This window comes from Stegostoma tigrinum, chromosome 40 (assembly GCF_030684315.1).
Source record: "Stegostoma tigrinum isolate sSteTig4 chromosome 40, sSteTig4.hap1, whole genome shotgun sequence".
Lineage (NCBI taxonomy): Eukaryota > Metazoa > Chordata > Chondrichthyes > Orectolobiformes > Stegostomatidae > Stegostoma > Stegostoma tigrinum.
Genome location: NC_081393.1, coordinates 16,128,850 through 16,151,063, shown reverse-complemented (window position 1 = coordinate 16,151,063; position 22,214 = coordinate 16,128,850). Strand labels below are relative to the sequence as shown.

General features: G+C 42.6%; 1 protein-coding gene across 3 annotated transcripts in view; it reads right to left on the bottom strand.

Annotated features, from left to right (window-relative positions):
* Positions 1-3,360: 3,360 nt before the first annotated feature.
* ikbkb (inhibitor of nuclear factor kappa B kinase subunit beta) overlaps positions 3,361-22,214 on the bottom strand; it is a 70,741-nt gene continuing 51,887 nt past the window's right edge. For all 3 annotated transcript variants that reach the window (XM_059641045.1, XM_048522835.2, XM_048522836.2), the window contains 13 exons: positions 21,853-21,982; positions 21,073-21,267; positions 20,436-20,550; positions 19,577-19,700; positions 17,848-17,999; positions 15,527-15,588; positions 13,565-13,674; positions 9,448-9,497; positions 8,188-8,287; positions 6,947-7,094; positions 5,566-5,690; positions 4,823-4,922; positions 3,361-3,967 (listed from right to left, as the gene is read on the bottom strand). In XM_059641045.1, coding sequence (XP_059497028.1) covers positions 3,938-3,967; positions 4,823-4,922; positions 5,566-5,690; positions 6,947-7,094; positions 8,188-8,287; positions 9,448-9,497; positions 13,565-13,674; positions 15,527-15,588; positions 17,848-17,999; positions 19,577-19,700; positions 20,436-20,550; positions 21,073-21,267; positions 21,853-21,982 — 1,441 coding nt within the window. In that variant the 3' untranslated portion in view covers positions 3,361-3,937. The remainder of the gene's footprint in view (positions 3,968-4,822; positions 4,923-5,565; positions 5,691-6,946; positions 7,095-8,187; positions 8,288-9,447; positions 9,498-13,564; positions 13,675-15,526; positions 15,589-17,847; positions 18,000-19,576; positions 19,701-20,435; positions 20,551-21,072; positions 21,268-21,852; positions 21,983-22,214) is intronic.

The window sequence follows — 22,214 nt, the reverse complement described above, 5'->3', positions numbered from 1 at the left end:
AGAAAGGTATGAGAGGAAAAGTGAGTTTAGAGAATGGCAGGAAGGGACAGAGGTAATAAAGAAAAGACAAGGAATACAGCAACAATCAAAGCTACTTTCTACAAAGATCAGAAAAAGACAAGACAAAAAGCACTGTATCATAATGCATGCAGCATTCATGAACACATTGACAGCATATATTGAAGTAAATAAAGATGATCCAACAGCCATTTATGGAAATGTGGCTGCAAGGATTGAATGGATCCCGAATACTGCAATAGTTAAAGAAAATCTTGGTCCAAGATAAAATAATGGATGCTTGTAAAAAAAAAGCCAACAATAATCATGGGTGATTTTAATCTACGTAAAAACTGTAAAATTCCCTTTAGCAGTCATTACCTTGATAAGAAGGTCATACAGAGTTTTTGTATAGTTTATTCAAGCACATTTTGAATCAACCAGAAAACATGCTATATTAGACTGGATAACAAGGTGTAGAGCTGGATGAACACAGCAGGCCAGAATCAGAGGAGCAGGAAAGCTGACGTTTCGGACTGAGACCCTTCTCCAACATCTGTAGTTCCTGCTATCTTTATATTACACTGGATATTGTGTAAAGTGACAGGATTAAGCATCACCCAAGAGAAAAGTCTCTCCTAGACAGCAGTGACAATATGATTTAATTTTACATCCAGAATGCCAGGAAGAAAACTGGGTCTAAGATTAGTATTTTAAAGTTAAGTAATGGCAACTATGTGGGCATAAAAGCGGAGCTAGCTGAAATGAACTGGCATACCAGGCAAGGGATACATCAATAGAGAGACAGTTAAGGGATATTTCAGAATACTCACAAATAGTATATTCTTTTTATTAAAAAAAAATCCAAGAGAGGATCCCCCAGCCACGGTCAGCAAAAATAAGGTTAGCGAAATTATCAAACACAAGAAAAAGCATGTAGTTATACAAAGATGAGTGGTATATCAGATGACTGCTCAGAATATATCTAATGCCAAAAAGTGATGACTGAGTTCACCAGCAGAAAGAAATTAGAATATGAAAGAAAACTAGATAGAAATCTAAAAACAGATAGGAAGATTTTCTACAGATATAAAAAGGGAAGAGAGTAAATAAAGTGAGTGTTGAGCCTCTGGAGGGTGAGAACAGGGAGTTGATAGTAGATGATAAAGACACAGTGTATAAAATGCAAAAATGAATCTCTAGTAATAGCTGTAAAGTGGGAGGTGGAAGGGAGACAAAGTTAGTAAAATTATAAATCATCATAGAAACAGAATGAAGTAAATTGAACCGATCTGCAGGCTTTCAAGTCTGGAGGTTCAGCTGCATTACATCTTAAAAGAGGTAGTTAATGAGATTTGATGCATTGCTGTTAATTTTGCAAAATTCTCAATTAGGAAAGGGTCTGCCATATTGGGAAATGAGCAAATATGACACCTCTATTCAAGAAGGGAGGGGAGGGAGGGACAAAACAGGAAACAATAGACCAGTTAGCTTAACATCTATGATGGGGAAGGTGTTAGAATTGGTCATTAAAGAGGTTATAGCTGTACACTTAGAAAATCTCAAGGTAACTGGTAAGAATCACCATGGTTTTGTGAAGGGTCAGTCATGTTTAACAAATTTATTAGCCATTTCCTGAATAAGTAATATACTGTGGATAACGTGGAGCTCGTGGTAGTACTGTGCCACATCAAAGGCTATCCTATAAATAAAAGCTCATGGTTTTGGATGCACAATATTAGCATGAGATTAGCTGGCTGGCAGAAAACAGAAGATGCATAAATGGGTCTTTTTTGATTGGTAGGATGCAAGTACAGTCCTGCAGCAGACTGGTTCAGTACCAACCTTTTACAGTTTCCATCAATGATTTAGATAAGGGCAATGAAGACATGGTAGATAAATTTGCAGATAATAAAGACACCTAGGAAAGTATGTTACGATAAAGATTCAAAGAATTTGCAGATTGGTTAAGTGGGCAAAAATGGAGTACCATCTGGGAAAACAGAGGTTGTTCACTTTGGTAGGTAGAATGGGAAAAATAAAACAACAGACTATTACTTCAATGTAGAACAATTGCAGAATTATGAGCTGCAGAAGAATTCAGATGTTCTAGTGCACGAGTGTTTAGTATGCACATACGGAACATAATTGAGGCAGCTAATGGAATGCTGTCTCTTGTAATAAGAGGAATTGGAAGTAAGGATGTTATGCTTCAGTTATACATGGCATTGGTGAGACCATATCTAGAAAACTGCAATTTTGATCTACCTGTTTAAGAAATGAAGTAAATGCGGTGAAGGTGGTTCAGAAGGATATAACTCGATTGATACATGGGTGAATAGGTTGCCTTATGAGGAACTATTGGCAAGCTGGGCTTGTTTCCATTGAAGGTTAGAACAGCAAGTTATGACTTGATTGTAAAAGATAATGAATGGTCTTGACAAGATGGATGTGGAAATATATTAGGGGGTCACTCTTTTGGGGGGAACAGATATATGGAGACTTGCTTTTTCTCAGAGGGAATAGTTGTGGAGACTTGACCACAATGAATTTAAAAAGAAAGGAGGAAGATTTTGGAAATATCTCAGAACTATGGGCTATGATGAGCTGGGACAAAGGAGGCGATGGCCTCGTGGTATTATCGCTATATTGTTAATCTAGAGACCCAGATAGCGTTCCAGAGGCCCGGGTTTGAATCCCACCATGGCAGATGGTGGAACTCGAATCCAATAAATATCTGGAATTAAGAATCTAATGATAACCATGAAACCATTTTTTTTTTCCTGACAACCAACAATCTGGTTCACTAATGTCCTTTAAGGAAGGAAACTGTCATCCTTACCCAGTCTGGCCTACATGTGACTCCAGACCCATAGCTATGTGACTGACTCTTAACTGCCCTCTGGGCAATTATGGATGGCAATAAATACTACCTGACCAGTGATGCCCTCATCTCCTGAATGAATTAGGGAAAAGATGCATTGAGTTCTAGGTCCAATCAGCCATGATCGTACAGAATGACATGGCGGGCTTTAGGGCTGAATGGTCTACACCTGCTCCTATTTCTTTTTTTCCTTATGATGCTTTTGACACTGCAGTACTCCCTCAGCACTGCACTAGGGGTTTCAGCCTAGATTTTGAGGTCAGGTTTCTGCAGCAGAACTTGAACCTGCAAGCTATTGACTCAGAAGTGTGCACTGCAGAACCACAGCTGACAGCAATATGAAAACTGTGGTCGATTTACCTGATGGATCAGATTATATGTACTGAGCTACAGATTTTAGAACACTAAATCTGACAAACATCAGCTGGTTTTGTTTAAACTTCATTTTCACACATAACAGCAAAATAATACAGACAGGATGAAGGCAATACATTTTAATTTATTTTAAAAGGAGCTCGTGCTGTGACTTTACTACAACAAATAGCCTGCAGTTGAGGTGGTAGAAACCAGCTCAAACAAAGCAGTGAGAAATGAATTTGAATCACATTTTTCTCTCCTACTAGAAACCTAGGTCCAGTGTAGCAAGAACCATTACAATCACAACCCATGCCAAAGCCCATTGCTTGTCATGAGATGCAGGACTCCACAGGGGCTGGTTCAGCATTTTACAGTGCAGCAAGATTTGACTCATGTACATCTCTTCAACCCTCACTGAGATGGCAAACTGGGAAGTTCCTGGGTGCTGAAGAGTTTCAACCAACTGCATAGAGGCAGGAGAGGAAGTTGATCACGAAGAAATGAGTGGCAGGAGGCAGTGATGACCAAGTTTTGACGGATCGAAGTCTGAACTTCTTCCTCTTCCCAAACCAAGATTAGTGCAAATTACATTCGGACTTCCCTCTGCTTCATCTAATAGAGGTTAAGTCCCACGTTCATGTAATATTATAATCACAGCTAATTGATGAGGAACTATTAAATCCAGTGCCCAATTCCTTATCAGCTGGAAAGCCAACTCCAATCCAATGACTGAAACAGAGAACAAAGACAGCTTTTGTGGTAAATTTTGGGCTGTTAACTTCAGGAATGTCAGGCTAGGAATAGAATGCATTCAGTTCAGGCACACAATGTGAACACCAAAAAGAATAGTTTAGATTCCAAGTAAAGCTTATTTTACAGCTTTCAATAAAATTCCCAGGGCAGGTACAACATGGGGTTAGATATGAAATAAAGCTCACTCTACTCTCTTAAAGCTTCTACAGTTTTCAATAAAACTTCCAGGTTGGATGCAGAATGGAGTTAGATATGGAATAAAGCAACCTGTACTCTGTCAAACTAAAATGAAGCCCTCTCTACACCAGCCCCATCAAACACTCACAGGACAGGTACAGCACAGGGTTAAAAACCAAGTAACACTACTTCTATTCTGTCCCCAGACATTTCCACAGCACATACAGCATATTGGGCGGCACAGTGGTTTGCTCTGCTGCCTCACAGCGCCAGGGACCCGAGTTTTTCAATTCTAGCCTCGGACAACTGTCTGCGTGGAGTTTGCACGTTCTCCCTGTGTCTGGCTGGGTTTACTCCGGGTGATCCGGTTTCCTCCCACAGTCCAAAGATATGCAGGCTAGGTGGATTGGCCATGCTAAATTGTCTGTAGTGTTCAGGGAGGTGTAGATTATGTGGGTTACAGGGGGATGGGGCTGGGTGAAATGCTCTGAGGTTCGGTGTGGACTTGTGGGGCTAAATGGCCTGTTTTTGCACCGTAGGGATTCTATGATTGTAGATACAGAGTAAAGCTCCATCAGGAGAAATGAAGAATTTACAAAAAGAATACACATCGAAAGGAAATAGAATTCAAGAAATCATCAGCCTCAGTCTCACCTGCAAAGAATTCTCATGATCCTGAGTTGTTTCTTGCATTGCACTCAGAAGCTGATTGCGGAAGTTCTGACTTTCTTCAATTACAACAAGCGATTCCTCTCTGAGGGAGAGAACAAAGAAAAGCTTTCAAAAATAGTGGATCCAAGTGCAACCCTTTTTCGTCCTTTACCTACAGACCTTCCAAAGTACACAGTCATAGGCCATTACCATCTAACCATCATTCACACTCAGTTCAAAGCACCCAGTTCAGTTTGGGAATTGGGAGGTTACTGGATAGTCACTGAAAATACTTATTCTGACTATGATGTTGATCGAGGAGCTCTGCTCCTCCTGTGCCAGTCTGTAACAGTTCAGGCTGAAGTGAGGTAGCACGGCACAGCAGGGATGCTCTGAGCACTGGCTCAGAGGGTGGCAGGGAAACTGTCATTCTGAAACAGAAAGGAAAATGCCTCTCTACAGGAGGCTGTGCCTCTTGGTAGGATGAGCATTTGCACACCCACTGCTTTGCTTGAGAACAGAGAACAGGCAAGATCAGGACCAACCTACCACCTTCTTCACCAGGCTTTGTAAACCAGCTATTTTCATGACTGGAGGCAGTCACTCTCCCTATGGTGCTCCAAGAGTTAGCTGCTCATTCCATAGTTGAGCACTTCTGTGACCAAAAACCCTCGGAAACCAATTTCTGACTCAAGTTTTAGAATTGCAGTTGGCCCAAACAAAGAGGGTGGAATTCTGAAACTTACAAATTTCTGGATTTCTCGGAGGGCAGCACACTGAGAGAAGGAGGAGAGATGGACTGGTTGGGCGCAGACAGACGGCTGGTACTGAGATTCTCAGGACTTCCACTGACTGGACCTCGCACCTTACTCTGAAAGAAAGCACAAACGTGGCTCAGATTTTGCTGGTAGCATTTGGATGTGGCCACAAAATTAATGTAACCCGAACAAATACTTCATGAAATTCAAGTAAGTATTTTGGAATATCTGGAGAATAAAGTCTTGTGTTGTACAATTCTACGAAACTACAAGAGGCCACTCAACCAAAGTGCCCTTCAGAAGAGTTATCATGATTAGTTTGTACCCACAACTGCTTCCCCACAGCCTTGCAATTCTTTGACATTTCTTTTCAAGTGTTTGTCTAATTCCTTTAGAAAAGGTCCAGTTCAAATGTTTTATCTTCTTCAAAATATACTGAAATTGTGTCTACTCTCCGTCGTTAACAAGGCGTTCTCACGAGGAACTCTAGTCAATGAAATACTGGCTTTAATTCTGTCATACAGCCATCCAGTTAGGAGGGTGCTCAGAGAAACCATGTTAGCTAGGGAAAAAAAAAACAACTATGGGACTTGTATCCAACTGCACTTTAGAACCTTCTGACTTGTTTCCAGGCACTTTTTCTTCCACTATTTATTCACAGGACTTGGGCATCATTGGCAAGGGCAGTATTTATTCTCCAAATATCCAAAAGGCTGTAGTGTGCCATCCTCGTAAATATAGCTACGCATTCTGCTGGACCATTTTGGAGAACATTTGCAATCCAGGTTGTGGCTGCAAGTCTGGAGCTGCAAAGACCAGACTTGGTGAAGATGGCAAATTCCCTCCTGGAAGGAGAGTAAGACATCCAGGTAGGTTTTAATAACAATCCTGTATAATATGTCTACGATTATCAATATAAACTCCTTATTCAAATTTATTTAATCACTGAATTTGACTTTGCCAGTTGCAGAAATGGGATTTAAACACGTCTCCAGATGTCTGGCTAATGCTAAGAACCCAAAATTCCAAAAAGAATGAGATACTGAACCTAAAATTGGTTTAGTCTTCGCCTTAAAGAATACATATTTGTCAGGACATGGAGGAGAACTTCACTGCACTTCTTATAGCAGTGTTGTGTGATCTTCTGCATCCACCTAAGGGGGGCAGATGAAGTCCGAGTCAAAAGTCTCCACAGCATCTCTGACAGTGCAATGCTCCTTCACTGCCTCTACCTGTCCCTTTGACAGTGCAGCATTCCTTGAGCACAGATGCACTGACATGCATCTCAGACATAGTGCAATTGAGGGGTAGTCATCATTCTGATAATAAAACTCAGAAGACGGCAGAATAATTAGCTGACAATACTTACACATGCAATCTTCAGGAGGTGCCAGAGTTCCTTCTGCCGCTTCTCCTGTAGTTTCATCACCTGCTTCTCATCGTCTGCCATTTGCTGCAGTACCTCGTCCAGCCGGGGTAGCAGATCAATTACTTTCTGTTTACAGGCCAGAGTTTTACTGCAAGAAGACAGGAAATATATAGAGACCAAGAAACAACCGCCTCCGTCTCACAGCAGCCGTACAAGTGATTCAATACAATGACACGTCATCTGGATAACACAACAGTACCACAGAAGTCGGAGTAAAATTACCAGACCTCCCATAGCTATCTAATCAAACTTGATGCTCCAAGACCACTCTTCCTTTGCAAATTTATTGCTGTCCCCTATTTCTTTCAAGAAGGCAGCTCAACACCATCATCCCAAAAACAGGGTTTAGGCAATGAATGCCAGCCTTGCCAGCAATTCTCATCAAAACTCTGTTTCCAATCATGATGTTGTTCCTTGCTGCACGCTTCCAGTTATTTCCAATCCCTAATGACCACAGCATTAGAACCAAAAGACCACAAGTTACAGCTGTAGAGAGCATTGGATCAGTGAAGACATTCCAGGAGTTAGACACAGAGTAAATCTGTGGCCATCAAACACTCTCAGGGCAGCTACAGCACAGGTTATATACAGATTAGAGCTCCTTCTTCACTGTCTCCATTAAGTACTCCAAAAACAGCAACAGAATGGGGTAATCATATGTACTAAAACTGCCTCTACAATGTCCCAGCAGGATGTTGTATCCCTGATGTCACCAATTAGTGCTAAGGATTACATTTTCTTAATTCCTGAAATTGTTCTTAGGCCAGGGTGTCAGCAAACAAAGTGAACATTACTTGGTTCTCAGTAATGCAGTAATATTGGGGATCAGGCTGCAAGGTAAGTCACTTTGCCACTCCTTGCTGCTACATGAAGAGAGCTGCATTTTGCTCTCTAACTCTACCATGTTGTCTCACAGAGACAGAATCACCCATCACTCCATCACATCCTCAGTAACTAGCATTCCTTCAGAAAGTTTGTACAATACACTTGTCTCATTCTGAATTAACCAGAGGGCAGAGCAAGTTTGAGTGATATTTTTCTCCTGTAGGGTATCAGAAACCACTTGGCTGTTAAGTGTGGTCTCCTGACTTGCTGTGGTTGTATATGAGACTTTGAAGCCAAACTAAGCCCATTCAATATGTGTACACCATCCTAATAACTGCCCCTTCTACCAGTCATACCTGAGATGCGAGTAGATGTCTTTCACCTTCTTATCGAGACTCTGCAGGGTTTGTAAAAGGATTCGTACCATTTCCTGGCTGTCCCCATTGGACCGCTGGTCTGTACAACAAACATATCATATTAAACCATCCAATCACCAGATCTCCTCTTCCAGATGTCTTCCTGAACACTTCCCTCTCCCTTTTCTCCTGTCCCTGGTTATTGGAAGCAGCACCATGACGGAGAGCACAGGAGGAGGCTATTCACCCTATTAAGTCCATGCCAGCTGTGTTTGGACCCAGCCATTCAGTCCCATTTCCCCCATTCTCCTAGTATTCTGCAAGTTTATTTCCCTCAAGTATTCATCTAATTTCTATTTGAAATCTTTGTCTCTATATCCACTTAGGCATTAAGATTATTGCCAATTAATGTACAAACATGTTCTTCATCACATTCTCCCTGCATTCTTAAATCTGTCCCGCCACCCATCCCCATACCATCAGCTAACAGCAACAATTTTTCTTTATTTACCTGATCTGAATCTGTTAGAATCTTGTACACTTCTATCAACCTTCACTTCAAGTATTCTTTGCTTAAAGGAAAGCAATCCCAGATTTTCCAACCTAACTTTGTAACTAAAATCCCTCAATTCATTCCGGTAAATCCCTTCTACACTATCTCGAGGACCTTAACATCCTTCTTATTCTAATTATGACATTGCCAAAACGTTACAAAAACTCAGCATGATTTCTCAACTTTGTACTCATTCCTAGATTTATGAAACCCAAGCTGCTTTGCTAACCTGTCTTTCCATAAGTCCTGCCACCTTCAAAGATATATGCATGTGCACTTCCAGAACCCTCTGTCCCTGCATTCCCTTTAAAAACTAAGCCCAGTTTGCCTTCCGCTCACGTTACACCACACACCTCTCTGTATTAAACTCCATCTGCTGCTTGTCCACCTCTTGTGCGAACCGATTTATGTCTTGTTATCCTGTTATAACTAATTGGTATCATCTTCTTCGTCTACCACTGTCCAGGTTTGGTATGAGGGTAATGACAGAAATAAAACAATGAATAAAAGCCCACCATTGCTTCAACAGTAGCTTTAAAGTAATACTTCAGCTGGGGACCTATCACCTGGTCTAGACTCCTGATTTGAATGTTAACCTGTCTCCACCTTTTGCAGCAACTAATGTGCCCCCTGGTTGTCGACTACGATTTCTGTTCCTATTTCAGGTTTTTAACCATTTATTGTGTGTTTGAAATCTTTGTTCCTACCTCTTGGCCTCTCCCGGAGTTTACGGTAAAATTCCATCGCAGCATCCTCCCTGGGGTGGAAGGAAAACATTAAATCTGATTTTTAAAGCACACAGTAATTTAGTAACTTCTGATCGTATACCAATGAGGAGTTGAATGTGAGATAACTCAAATGTGCTATTTACACAGTGAAAGTGTATTGGATACAGTTCTGGTTGCCAGATTACTCAAAGGAGATCGAGGCAACTGTGAGAGTGTACAGAGATGGTTACAAGGATGAAGCCAGAAATGCAAAGTCCACAAATCACAAAAGGATTGACAGAATGGGTCTCTATTCTACTGAATGCTAAAAAAAATGTGGAGTGACCAAAGAGAGGTCTTTGCCAGCCTGAATAAAGGTATAAAGGTATAAATGTAGGGAAGATGATAACTGGAAACATCAATATAAGACAGTCACTATGAAATCTAATCAAGAATTTAGAAAAAAAAAATGTCTTACCATAGGAATGATGAGAATATGGAATTCACCACCTCAGGGAGTAGGTGAATTAAATAACCATTCATTTAAGACTAAGTTAGTCAAGCATATAAGGAAGAAGTTATTGGGAGTTATGTCTACAGGAATAGTGCCAGATGACTGGAGGATAGCAAATGTGGTTCCCCTGTTCAAGAAGGGGAGTAGAGACAACCCTGGTAATTATAGACCAGTGAGCCTTACCTCAGTTGTTGGTAAAGTGTTGGAAAAGGTTATAAGGGATAGGATTTATAATCATCCAGAAAAGAATAAATTGATTAGGGATAGTCAGCACGGTTTTGAGAAAGGAAAGTCGTGCCTCACAAACGTTATTGAGTTCTTTGAGAAGGTGACCAAACAGGTAGATGAGATTAAACCGGTTGATGTGGTGTACATGGATTTCAGCAAGGCTTTCGATAAGGTTCCCTACAGTAGGTTATTGTACAAAATGCGGAAGAATGGGATTGTGGGAGATATAGCAGTTTGGATCGGAAATTGGCTTGCTGAAAGAAGACAGAGGGTGGTAGTTGATGGGAAATGTTCATCCTGGAGACCAGTTACTAGTGGTGTACCGCAAGGGTTGGTGTTGGGTCCACTGCTGTTTGTCATTTTTATAAATGACCTGGATGAGGGCGTAGAAGGATGGGTTAGTAAATTTGCAGACTACACTAAAGGTCAGTGGAGTTGTGGATAGTGACGAAGGATGCTGTAGGTTGCAGAGAGACACATAGATAAGCTGCAGACCTGAGCTGAGAGGTGGCAAATGGAGTTTAATGCAGACAAGTGTGAGGTGATGCACTTTGGTAGGAGTAACCGGAAGGCAAAGTACTGGGCTAATGGGAAGATTCTTGGTAGTGTAGATGAGCAGAGAGATCTTGGTGTCCATGTACACAGATCCTTGAAAGTTGCCACCCAGGTTGACAGGGCTGTTAAGAAGGCATACAGTGTTTTAGCTTTTATTAATAGATGGGATCGAGTTCCAGAACCAAGAGGTTATGCTGCAGCTGTACAAAACTCTGGTGCGGCTGCACTTGGAGTATTGCGTACAGTTCTGGTCACCGCATTATAAGAAGGATGTGGAAGCTTTGGAAAGGGTGCAGAGGAGATTTACTGGGATGTTGCCTGGTATGGAGGGAAGCTCTTACGAGGAAAGGCTGAGGGACTTGAGGCTGTTTTCATTAGAGAGAAGAAGGTTGAGAAGTGACTTAATTGAAACATATAAAATAATTAGAGGGTTTTCCTAGGATGGTGACAGCGAGCACAAGATTGCATAGCTTTAAATTGAGGGGTGAAAGATATAGGACAGATGTCAGACGTAGTTTCTTTACTCAGAGTAGTAAGGGAATAAAACGCTTTGGCTGCAACGGTTGTAGATTTAAGTCGTCATCGGATAAGCATCTGGACGTACATGGAATAGTGTAGGTTAGATGGGCTTCAGATCGGTATGAAAGGTTGGCACAACATCGACGGCTGAAGGGCCTGTACTGTGCTGTAATGTTCTATGTTCTATGTTGGTCGATTTAGATAAGAAAACACAGGAGGAGGCTTGAGTTTAGCATATGGGAGAGTCAGTGGTGTAGCAGTAATGTCTCTGATTTCTAAATCATGTCTAATGATTTCTAAGTTTCTATAAGGTCACTCCTCAACCTACTATTCCCTCGTGAAACAGGTTCCAGCCTATCCAGCCTCTTTTTATAACTCAAATCCTCTATTCCCAGCAACATCCTGGTTAAGTCTTTTCTGAACCATCTCCAGTTTAATATTCTTGCTATAACAGGTTGACCAGAGCTGTACACACAGAAGCGCCTTGTCAACATTCTGAACAACCTCAGCATGATGTTGCAACTCCAGTACTCAAAAGGTCTGAGCAATGAAGGCAAGCCTGCTAAACACATTCTTAACCACCCTGCTTACCTGTGATGCAAATTTCAAAGAATTATACATCTTAATCAATTAATCATAGGGTAGTGTTGTAGAACAGATGGACCTAGGGGTTAAGTCCTGCCCTTGTTTGTTTTACCAAAATGCAAAACCTCGTATTTTTCCAAATTAAAACATCATCTGCCATTCCTCAGCCCATTGACCCAATGGAACATGACCTCTTCATATTCTTAGATAACCTTCTTCACTGTCCACTATACCACCAATTTTGGAGTCGTCCACAAAATTACTAACCGCGTCACCTATTTTCTCATCCAAACCACTTACATAAATGACAATCAAATGTGATTGTACTGATCCCTACAGAACACCACTGGTCACAGGCCTCCAGCTGAAAAACAACCCTCCACCACCACATTCTGTCTCTTACGGTAAAGCCAATTTTGTATCCAATTGACAAGCTCTTCCTGAAGCCAATGTGATTGAATTTTACCAATTAGCCTACCATATGGGACCTTATCAAAGGCGTTATTAAAGTCCAAGTAAACAATGTCTACCCCTCTGTCCTCAACAATCTTTTTGGTTACTTCCTCAAAAAACTCAATCAATTTTGAGAGACACTATTTCCGTCCACACACAACCATGCTGACCACCCAGAATCATTCCTTGCCTTTACAACGCATGTAAATCCTATTTTTCAGAATTGCCCCTAAAATCTAGCCACCACCAATATCAGACTCAGATTAGTTCCCAGGTTTCTTTTAAATCAATAAAAATATGCTGTCTAGTCTAAAGGTGGCCATGTAACTACCGTGCATCATTGTAAAAACCTATCTGGTTTCGTAATGTCCTTTAAGGAAGTATGTCATCATACCTGGTCAGGCTGACAGGTAACTCCAGATACACACTGAGAGATAGTAGCAACTGCCGATGCTGCAGATTTCACCTTCTATCATCGTCTCCACCCCTCTCTATTTATTTCAGAGCCCCCTTCTCCTCCCCCATTTCTGAAGAAGGGTCCCGACTCAACACATCAGCTTTCCTGCTCCTCTGATGCTCCCTGGCCTGCTGTGATCAACCAGTTCCACAGCTTGTTATTCCAGATAGACATTAATGTGGTTGACTCTTAATTGCCCACCAGGGAATTAGAGATATGTCCAAAACGATACCCACACTCCATGTATGATTTAAAAAAACACACCAGTGTAGAGTGGTTGGGCCAAATGGTCTATTTCAATGACATGTATCCTATGTAATCCCGTAAACTGGTCCCAGTCAATAATCAGGGCCATATACTCTAATTCACAGCAACCTCTCCTTCATCAACACACTCAGATTAATAGCCACCCATCTTACTGCTACTTGTGGGAGCTTGCTGTGTACAGATTAGCTATTGCATATGCTGACAAAGCAACAGTGACGGTCTTTCAATGTAATTTCTTGGCTGTGAAGTACTTGGGGATGCTTCCTTCAATATAGTCGGGATATGGAGAAAGACATATTCACACTGACACAAGGGAATTCCTTCCTGATCCTCTGATATTACGGTGGCATTTAATGTCACCATGACAAATACACAAACTGTGAGGAATATCAATGATGAGTTTTAATTTAATTCAAAGATAACTCAGCAGAAAAAAACAAAGTATGATTCCTCTCTGATGGTCAGATTAAGCCATAAATGTGCAATGGAGAAGCAGACAGACACAGTAAGTGATCTCAGAAAATTAAAGAGTTTCTTACAGAGCTTCCAGAGCCTCTCCTCGTTGTCGTGCTAATGGGCTCCTCTGCAGATCAACCAGATCGGTTTGAAGTGCCATGGATAACTCATCCAGAGTTGTCACATCATCCATCTAAAGAGAGGAGAGAAACTGTTGGAAAAGATACCACAGTGAAGCACAAGAACTGGGCAGGAATTCCACTGAGTTGGGCGCGATCCTTAGTTTCTTGCTCGGCTCCAAATTCAATTTTCTCCCTAACTCTGTCCAGAGAACAGCCTTGTCCCAGATCTAAAGCCGTTGTCCATTTTTGGCCCAGTTCTCTCATCGCAACTCTACCTCATGCTGTCACCTCTCAGAGTCATTACAACACAGAATTAAGCCATTCAGCCCAACAAGTCCTCGCTCGCTCTTTGTTGAACAATCTATCAAGCCTATTGCCAACTTTATCCTATAGCCCAGAAAGTTCATTTAGCTCAAATGTCCATTCAATTTCTGTTTGAAATGATTCATTTCTACTTTGACCTCCTGCATGTCTCTCCTAAAATCTTAAACCTGTTGCCTCGTCTTCTACTGTTAGTGAATGAAAACAGCTTTATTTTGTTTACCCTATAATTAACATTGTTATACAGTACTGTCATGATCTTGTGAAATCTCTCTTCCACCTTCTTTAGACCAAGGGAAACAGCCCCAGATTCTTCAAACTAACCTCGTGGCTAAAATCCCCCATTACTGAAACTGTTCTGATAAATCTCCTCGAGGACTCTCACATCCTTTATAAAAGGTGTGGTGACCAGAGCTAAACACAATACTACATTTGTGACCTAATCAATGCTTGTTAGAAGTTCAACACAACTTCCTCGCTTTGAATCTCTCTTCTTTGAAGCCAAAGATCCTGCATCTTCCACCTTCCATCATTAAAAGCTCCCCAAGGTTCAATTCTTGCAACATGCAAGATTCTGATGGGTTTGACAGGGTAGAATTTGAGAGATGTTTTCATTGGTGGGGAATCTCAAACCTGGGAACATAGAAATTAGGGGCAGGAGTAGGCCATTCAGCTCTTTGAACCTGCTCCACCATTTAATATGGTCATTGCTGATCATCCAACTCAATGACATGTTCACACTTTTCTCCAATATCCTTTGATCCCTTTGGTCCCAAGGACTCAATGTATTAACCTCAACTGCTTTCTGCAGTGAATCCCATGGGCCTACCATCTTCTGGGTGAAGAAATTTCTTGTCTCAGTCCTAAATGGATTACCCTATATCCTTAGATTGCGATCCCTGGTTCTAGTCTCCTCTACCATCAGGCACATTCTTCCAGAATCTACCCTGTCTATCCCAGTTAGAATTTTATAGAGTTCTGTGAGATCTCTTCTCATTCTTCTGAACTCCGGCAAATATAAACCTAAGTGATTCAACCTCTCCTCATACGTCAGTCCTGCCATCCCAGGAACCAGTCTGGTAAACCTTGGCTGCACTCCCTCTAAAGCAAAAATATCCTTCTTCAGAAAATGCTAAAGTCCCTTAACTCCAATTTAAAACTGGGTTGCAAAGGAATTACTTCTCCTGGAGGATAGCGAATGTCTGAAATTCTGTACCCCAGAGAGTTGCGAAGTCTAGATCATTCTAAGTACTTAAAGAGGACGTGGATAGATTTTTGAAAATCTGTGTGGAACTGGCATGAAAGAGGACTTGTGGCCTGGGAGCAGGTCAACCATGATCTTGTTGATTGGCAGGCAGATTTGAAAGGTTGAATGACCTACACCTGCTCCTATTTTGTATATTTCAATTACATTCATCTTGATACCCCTGAAACATAAAACCCTCTGTCTTGTCCACTCTGACGACTCCCACCACATCAGTACTCCACCCCTTATTAGAGACTGGATTGAAAGGCAATATTCAAAGATGGACATCCCAGCAAAGCATCAAAAAGAGTACAGATCCCAAGGGAGACAGGCAGTCAGGCAGCGAGAACACTCACTCTTCTGCAACCTTCTGCTTTCAATTGCATTTCTTTCCAGGCAGTGATCATTTTCTCTGAGGCTGGAAGAGAATGATAATTGAGTCAGCAAGATAGCAACAAAGCATTACCCCTTGTGCAGTCAGTAACAGGTTTCAATCCAATTCCATCTAATGAGACAACTCAGTCTTGGAACTTTGCCAAAAAACTTCCTGAAAATCCAAATAAACTATATCAGGAGGAATAGTGTCATATTCTCATGTTTCTTGAAGTGTGCAATTCTCTTCTTCTAAATCTGTGTTAGCCATTTCTGAAATAGACATTTTAGCATGAAGGTAATAAAATGTGAGGCTGGATGAACACAGCAGGCCAAGCAGCATCTCAGGAGCACAAAAGCTGACGTTTCGGGCCTAGACCCTCCATCAGAGAGGGGGATGGGGAGAGGGAACTGGAATAAATAGGGAGAGAGGGGGAGGCGGACCGAAGATGGAGAGTAAAGAAGATAGGTGGAGAGAGTATAGGTGGGGAGGTAGGGAGGGGATAGGTCAGTCCAGGGAAGACGGACAGGTCAAGGAGGTGGGATGAGGTTAGTAGGTAGCTGGGGGTGCGGCTTGGGGTGGGAGGAAGGGATGGGTGAGAGGAAGAACCGGTTAGGGAGGCAGAGACAGGTTGGACTGGTTTTGGGATGCAGTGGGTGGGGGGGGGAAGAGCTGGGCTGGTTGTGTGGTGCAGTGGGGGGAGGGGACGAACTGGGCTGGTTTAGGGATGCAGCTGGGGAAGGGGAGATTTTGAAACTGGTGAAGTCCACATTGATACCATTAGGCTGCAGGGTTCCCAGGCGGAATATGCAGGAACAGCAACTCATATTCCGCCTGGGTGCAGGAACAGCAACTCATATTCCGCCTGGGAACCCTGCAGCCTAATGGTATCAATGTGGACTTCACCAGTTTCAAAATCTCCCCTTCCCCAACTGCATCCCTAAACCAGCCCAGTTCGTCCCCTCCCCCAACTGCACCACACAACCAGCCCAGCTCTTCCCCCCCACCCACTGCATCCCCAAACCAGTCCAACCTGTCTCTGCCTCCCTAACCGGTTCTTCCTCTCACCCATCCCTTCCTCCCACCCCAAGCCGCACCCCCATCTACCTACTAACCTCATCCCACCTCCTTGACCTGTCCGTCTTCCCTGGACTGACCTATCCCCTCCCTACCTCCCCACCTATACTCTCTCCACCTATCTTCTTTACTCTCCATCTTCGGTCCGCCTCCCCCTCTCTCCCTATTTATTCCAGTTCCCTCTCCCCATCCCCCTCTCTGATGAAGAGTCTAGGCCCGAAACGTCAGCTTTTGTGCTCCTGAGATGCTGCTTGGCCTGCTGTGTTCATCCAGCCTCACATTTTATTATCTTGGAATTCTCCAGCATCTGCAGTTCCCATTATCTCTGAAACTATTTTAGCATGACGGGTCTGTCACTGGTCCTTTAAATTGAAGTCTTCATTAAGATCTGGAGGTCTAAAACTCAACTTGGACACACTTAGTGCTTTTTGTGACAGTCAATGGAGTGCTTTTGAAGTTACAGGAAAGATAATTGATTAACGTTGAAAGAGTCCAGGGATCATGACAAGAAAATAACGTGACTATGTTTCTGAATCAGGATTACTCTTCTTAAAGACAAAGCTGAGGGTGGGGGGAATGTGAAAGGAGTGTGCAAAACCATGAGGAGTCTGGAAGAAGTAGATAGGGAGAATCTATTCTTACGGGCAGAAGGGTCAAGCAAGACAACAATTTAAGGTGATTGGCAAAAGAACTAAAGGTGACATGAAGAAAAATTACATGGCACACACTACTTGAGAGTGTAGTGGATGCAGATTCAATCAAGCCTTTTGAAAGGGAATTGGATAATTTGCTCAGGAAAAAAATCTGCGGAGCATGCTTGGGATTAGGTGAGATGTTCTTACAGTGACCGACCACAGACATTATGGGCCAAATAGGGACCTTCAGTACTGTGCTGTGATCATGCTTTAGTACTTTGAATATGTAGCAGACACACACAAAAGAGGGAGAGGAAAGGTTGGTTTTAAAAAGTCTTACTGGAACCAATACAATAGCACCCTCTCTCTCTCACTCTATTCCCCACTTGGGGGCTGACTGACCTGCTGAAAATTGCCCGAACTTTCTGTTCACTGATATTTTGCGATATTACCAGCAGTGAACGTGTCAAAGGAATGTTGCAAGGTGAGACAGAAGTTGGGGCCAGCCCTGGCTCTTGGGATGAGTATCTCATTAATATTACTGGCTATCGACACATTGGGCCTGTTTGATGCCTGACACCTGAATACTCACTGATCCCGAATTCCATCTGCTCACTGTATTTCTCTAGGTCAATCTGGATACTGACTCGGAAGAAATCCAGCTTGGCTTTCAGCTGCTGGCACCTGGACAGCATGGTTGTCTTAAGTTTGGACAGATTGCTGTTGTAGCGCAGTAAACTCATCCTGGAGAGAAATAAGGCATCAGTTCAAAAATCCATTCTCCCCAGGAAATCTGACAAATGTCAACAAAATTAAATCTGCATCAGTAAAGGTAAACAAAGAAAGATTATGGTACAACAACTACAGGACAGGGAGTTATGGTTCTGAACGAGAAATGAAAAAGGGTGGATGTGCGAAAGACCTTTTTTATGCAAGGGGTGGTAATGAGCTGGGACCCGCTGCTTACGATGCTGGTGAAAGGAGACAATGAATACCTTCAAAAGAAAACTGACCAGGTCCTTCAGGGAAATAAACTTGGAGGGCGATGGGGAGATATTGTGGGAAAGGCATTAATTGGAGTACTCTACAATCGGCATGGACTCGATGGGCTGAATGGCCTTCTCTTCTCGAACAAGATCAGACAGAATAGCCAATTCATGAAGTCAAGGCAAGCAAAAGGCTAAAATCCAACAGGATCAATCCAGAAAACAGGAGAGATTAATTAGCAGGGTACAAATAGCAGAGACCATGGATTTATATTTCAGGGTTTTATTGAGTGTGGGTGTGTTCCAAAAACAGCAGAATAGTCAATAAAAAATAACATTTATAAAATAAAAGGAAGGCATTCACTTCTATCATTACAAGCTATTGATCTAATACTTTTGTGGTTGTCAGGGAACAATAGGATTGGGATGCTCAGCTATGAAGCTTCTGAGGCCAAACAGACTGTCAGCATTTTTCTTCCTGGACTTGCACATAAAGATTGGATGATCAGAGCAAGACACCTTGGAGCACCTATAGACATCAGTTTCTCCTAGCAGATCGTGACATAGTGATGTCACGTGAATATCAATATAATGTTCATAGGGTTGACCATTCTTCCCATCCTATCCTTAACTTCCCTATACACCTCAGCAACTAGCTCATCCTCCCTGTCTACCCTCACCCTTCCCATCCTCCTAACACACCTCATCCTGCCAGTTCACCCCCACCCTCCTTGTCTATTCTGCTCACGTCATCCTCCTTGCCCACGCTACCCTTTCTAGAGTCCTGGATCAAACTGAATCATTTCCCCAAATGGAAACAGCTTCCCTTGAGCTTCTGCTGTGACTGGCTTAATATCAGAGAGCATTACTTATGCTAAAGAGGGCAAAATGCCAGGAAGTGTTCAGTTATCCCAGAGGAGCTGCGAGAAGGAATAGATAGAGTCCCAAATAATTTATTTCAGGAGATCTTCAACTTCCTAAACTTCTAACACCAGTTAGCTTACAAAGGGCCTCCCTCAATGGATCATTGAGGGGAAAAGTAGTCACATCCAATTTATATGCATCATTACAGAACAGGATGTGATGCACACCACATTTTTGCTCCCATAAGGAGACGGGGGAAATGAGTGGATACTCAGGATTTCAATGGCATCACGACTGACCCCAGCTTCAAAATCAATGCTTTCAAGACAGAAAAGTAGAAAACTGAACGGACATGGCATTTGTAGAAAAACACTGAAATTTATCTTTAACTATTGTGCAAACAGTTGTTAATTCTGACAAGGACAGCACAGATCTTAATGCAGAACGAGTATCCCTTTGCCTCACACTTACATGGCTGCCCGCTGACCTTGCTGCAGTCTGATGCAGTTCTCCTTTAGACTACGGATCACATGCCAGCTCTGACCCCAGGACCTCCGCAACTGGTGATAGGGCAGCATCTGCTTTGGGTTCTGGACTGCAAACAGGACACAAGATGGCAGTGTGGACCACACCAGCATGAACATAGTACAGCACTTAATGATGCACTAAAATCTAGTTTTTCTTTTAAAAATTGCAATCCCCACTCCGAAACCCAAATAGGGTGGCAAAGCTCAGGGATTCCTGCAATGACTAAAAGACAAAGTGTGTCAGTTATACCTGAAAGATAGTATAGAGCTCTCTTACTTGATGAGCAATACAACGAATGTGCCACTGTTACCACACTGGGCCTACTTTGACCCAGTTTCATACCAATGTTATTGGCTTACAACTGTCCTCCGAGCGCACCACTACTTTCTCTGGTTGAGTAGGAATGAGCAATAGATGCAAATCATGTCAGAGATGACAGTCTGTGCTGCTGTCTCTGAGGACAATAGTTCAGGGATGGTGGCCAAACATGTCCTGAGTGGCCCCTCTGGGGTAGGAAAGGTCAAATGGAAGAGAAGCAGGGCATTCCATTGTCAATTGTTTCAGGGCACAGATTCTCAGGGTTCCCCCAGTGTTAAAATGGTGGAGCTGGTAGCTCAGTAGGGTTCATGTCCAACAGCAACTCCATGGGGAGAGCAAAGCAGGGGCCAGTGGGCAAACCTATGATCAAATCTAACATCATCACAACTCTGTCCCAATCTTCCAGGTCAGGATCATTGCCAACTGCCCAATGCCCAACACTGGGGCTTCATGTCCTTCACATGATAAAAACATGGGGGCTTACGTATGAAATTCACAGCATCTGGATGCTTCGGAACAGTGACCTGTCCATCATAGTTACTTGTACTTCTGTCAAAGAGATAGATGATGGCCAGCTCCGATTTCTTCCCTTCATTCTGCTACAAAGACATTACAACAAACAGTAAATTACAGCTTGCCAAGGCCAAACAAAATCCATATTCCAACTATCCCCTTACAACCACTTCCCACATTGTTTGGGATATCACAGTGGTGGTGGTATGTGTTAGCGTTCACTGAGTCATTCTGGGGTGCTGCAGCAACATGCACTTTTTAGATGCATGTTGGTGTTTGGGCCATGGATAGTGATGGTAAATGCTCTCTGTTCTTTCCATCATATGGCTAACTAAGAATCTCGCTTGTTTCTACTGCCCGCTACTGGCATGTGTTGAAAGAATTTTCATGTTGATAAACTGTTTGGTCGTGTTACAACTGAACATTCCTTAGCCATCAAGTTCTGAGATTGGTCTCAAACTCAGAGCCCCTGTCTCAGCGGTAGGGACACTGCACACTGTACCAGAAGACCTCAGTATGGGACATTATGCATGATGCCAAATGACTAATACATTCTCCCATACCATCTATTGTGTATCTCACTCCCTGGATTTCAGCAGTGCCCTTACCCTGCAGTCTGGTGCACACTGACTGACAGGCTTGCGAGGGTCCAAGGCAGTTCCTGTTTCCAGCAGAAGCTCCTGATCAAATTCTTCAATGCCAGTCATGGCCTTGATCCACTGCTGCAGAGCCTGAACGCTAGCCTCCAGGGAGACAGGATATGAGTGAAGCAATCCTGACTTCATATCTAGAATCTGCACATACTGGAAAAAAAAACCCCACAAACACATGAACAGAAATTGTCATCATGGAGTACAGCAGCGCCTTAAACTTTCACACACTGTTATCATTTATTTATTTATTTAAGCTTGCGACAAGCTGTCTCAGTACCAGACCCCTGGTGCATTTGGCCATCCTAACTCACAAAGAAACTCTCCCTTTCTTTGAAGAAACTGTTTTCATCACGTTCATTTCAGACCTTACTGCAATAGGAATTTGAGAAACAACTCAAATTCTGAACAGTAAATTCCATGGGAAAACTTTGTTTTTATTTATTCACAAGTGGTTGGGGCATCAAAACAGAGGGACAAACATTGCTGATGAACAGGGATGCGGCAAATTGTCACCATGGCTGTGGAAATTGCAAGATACGAAAGACAAGAAATTAAGGAATGACAGGGGTAAGTACTAAGTGACGACGGAAAGAAGAAGTACATGTTCACCAAGGAGAACTGAAAATGGGGGAGGGTCATTTGTTCACTCATTCAGAACAGGAAGCGACGAGAACTTGCTTGATCCTCAGAGAGAAGTATTCAAATGCTTGCATCCCTAAAAAGGCTCTCACCCACCTTTCTATTAAGAATATCATCTAGCGCCTTGAAACAGCCGTTTGGTCCATGAACAGGGTCTGTGCCTCTCTCCTTGGAATTCCATCGCAGCATTAACTGCAACCACCTCTCCAATGGACCTGCTAATTCACTATCAAAGAAAAAAAAAGCAACAAGTGAGAAGCTCAGTGGCCTTGTTCTTTTCATGCCTGTCAATTGTTATCATCCTTAATTGTTCGAGAAGGTGGTGGTGAGCTGCCAACTTGAACCATTGAAGTTCTAACGACAGGGAGAGACTTCCAACATTTGACTCAACAACAGCAAAGGAACAGGTGATATAGTACCAAGTCAGAATGGTGTGTGACTTGGAGGGGAAACTGCAA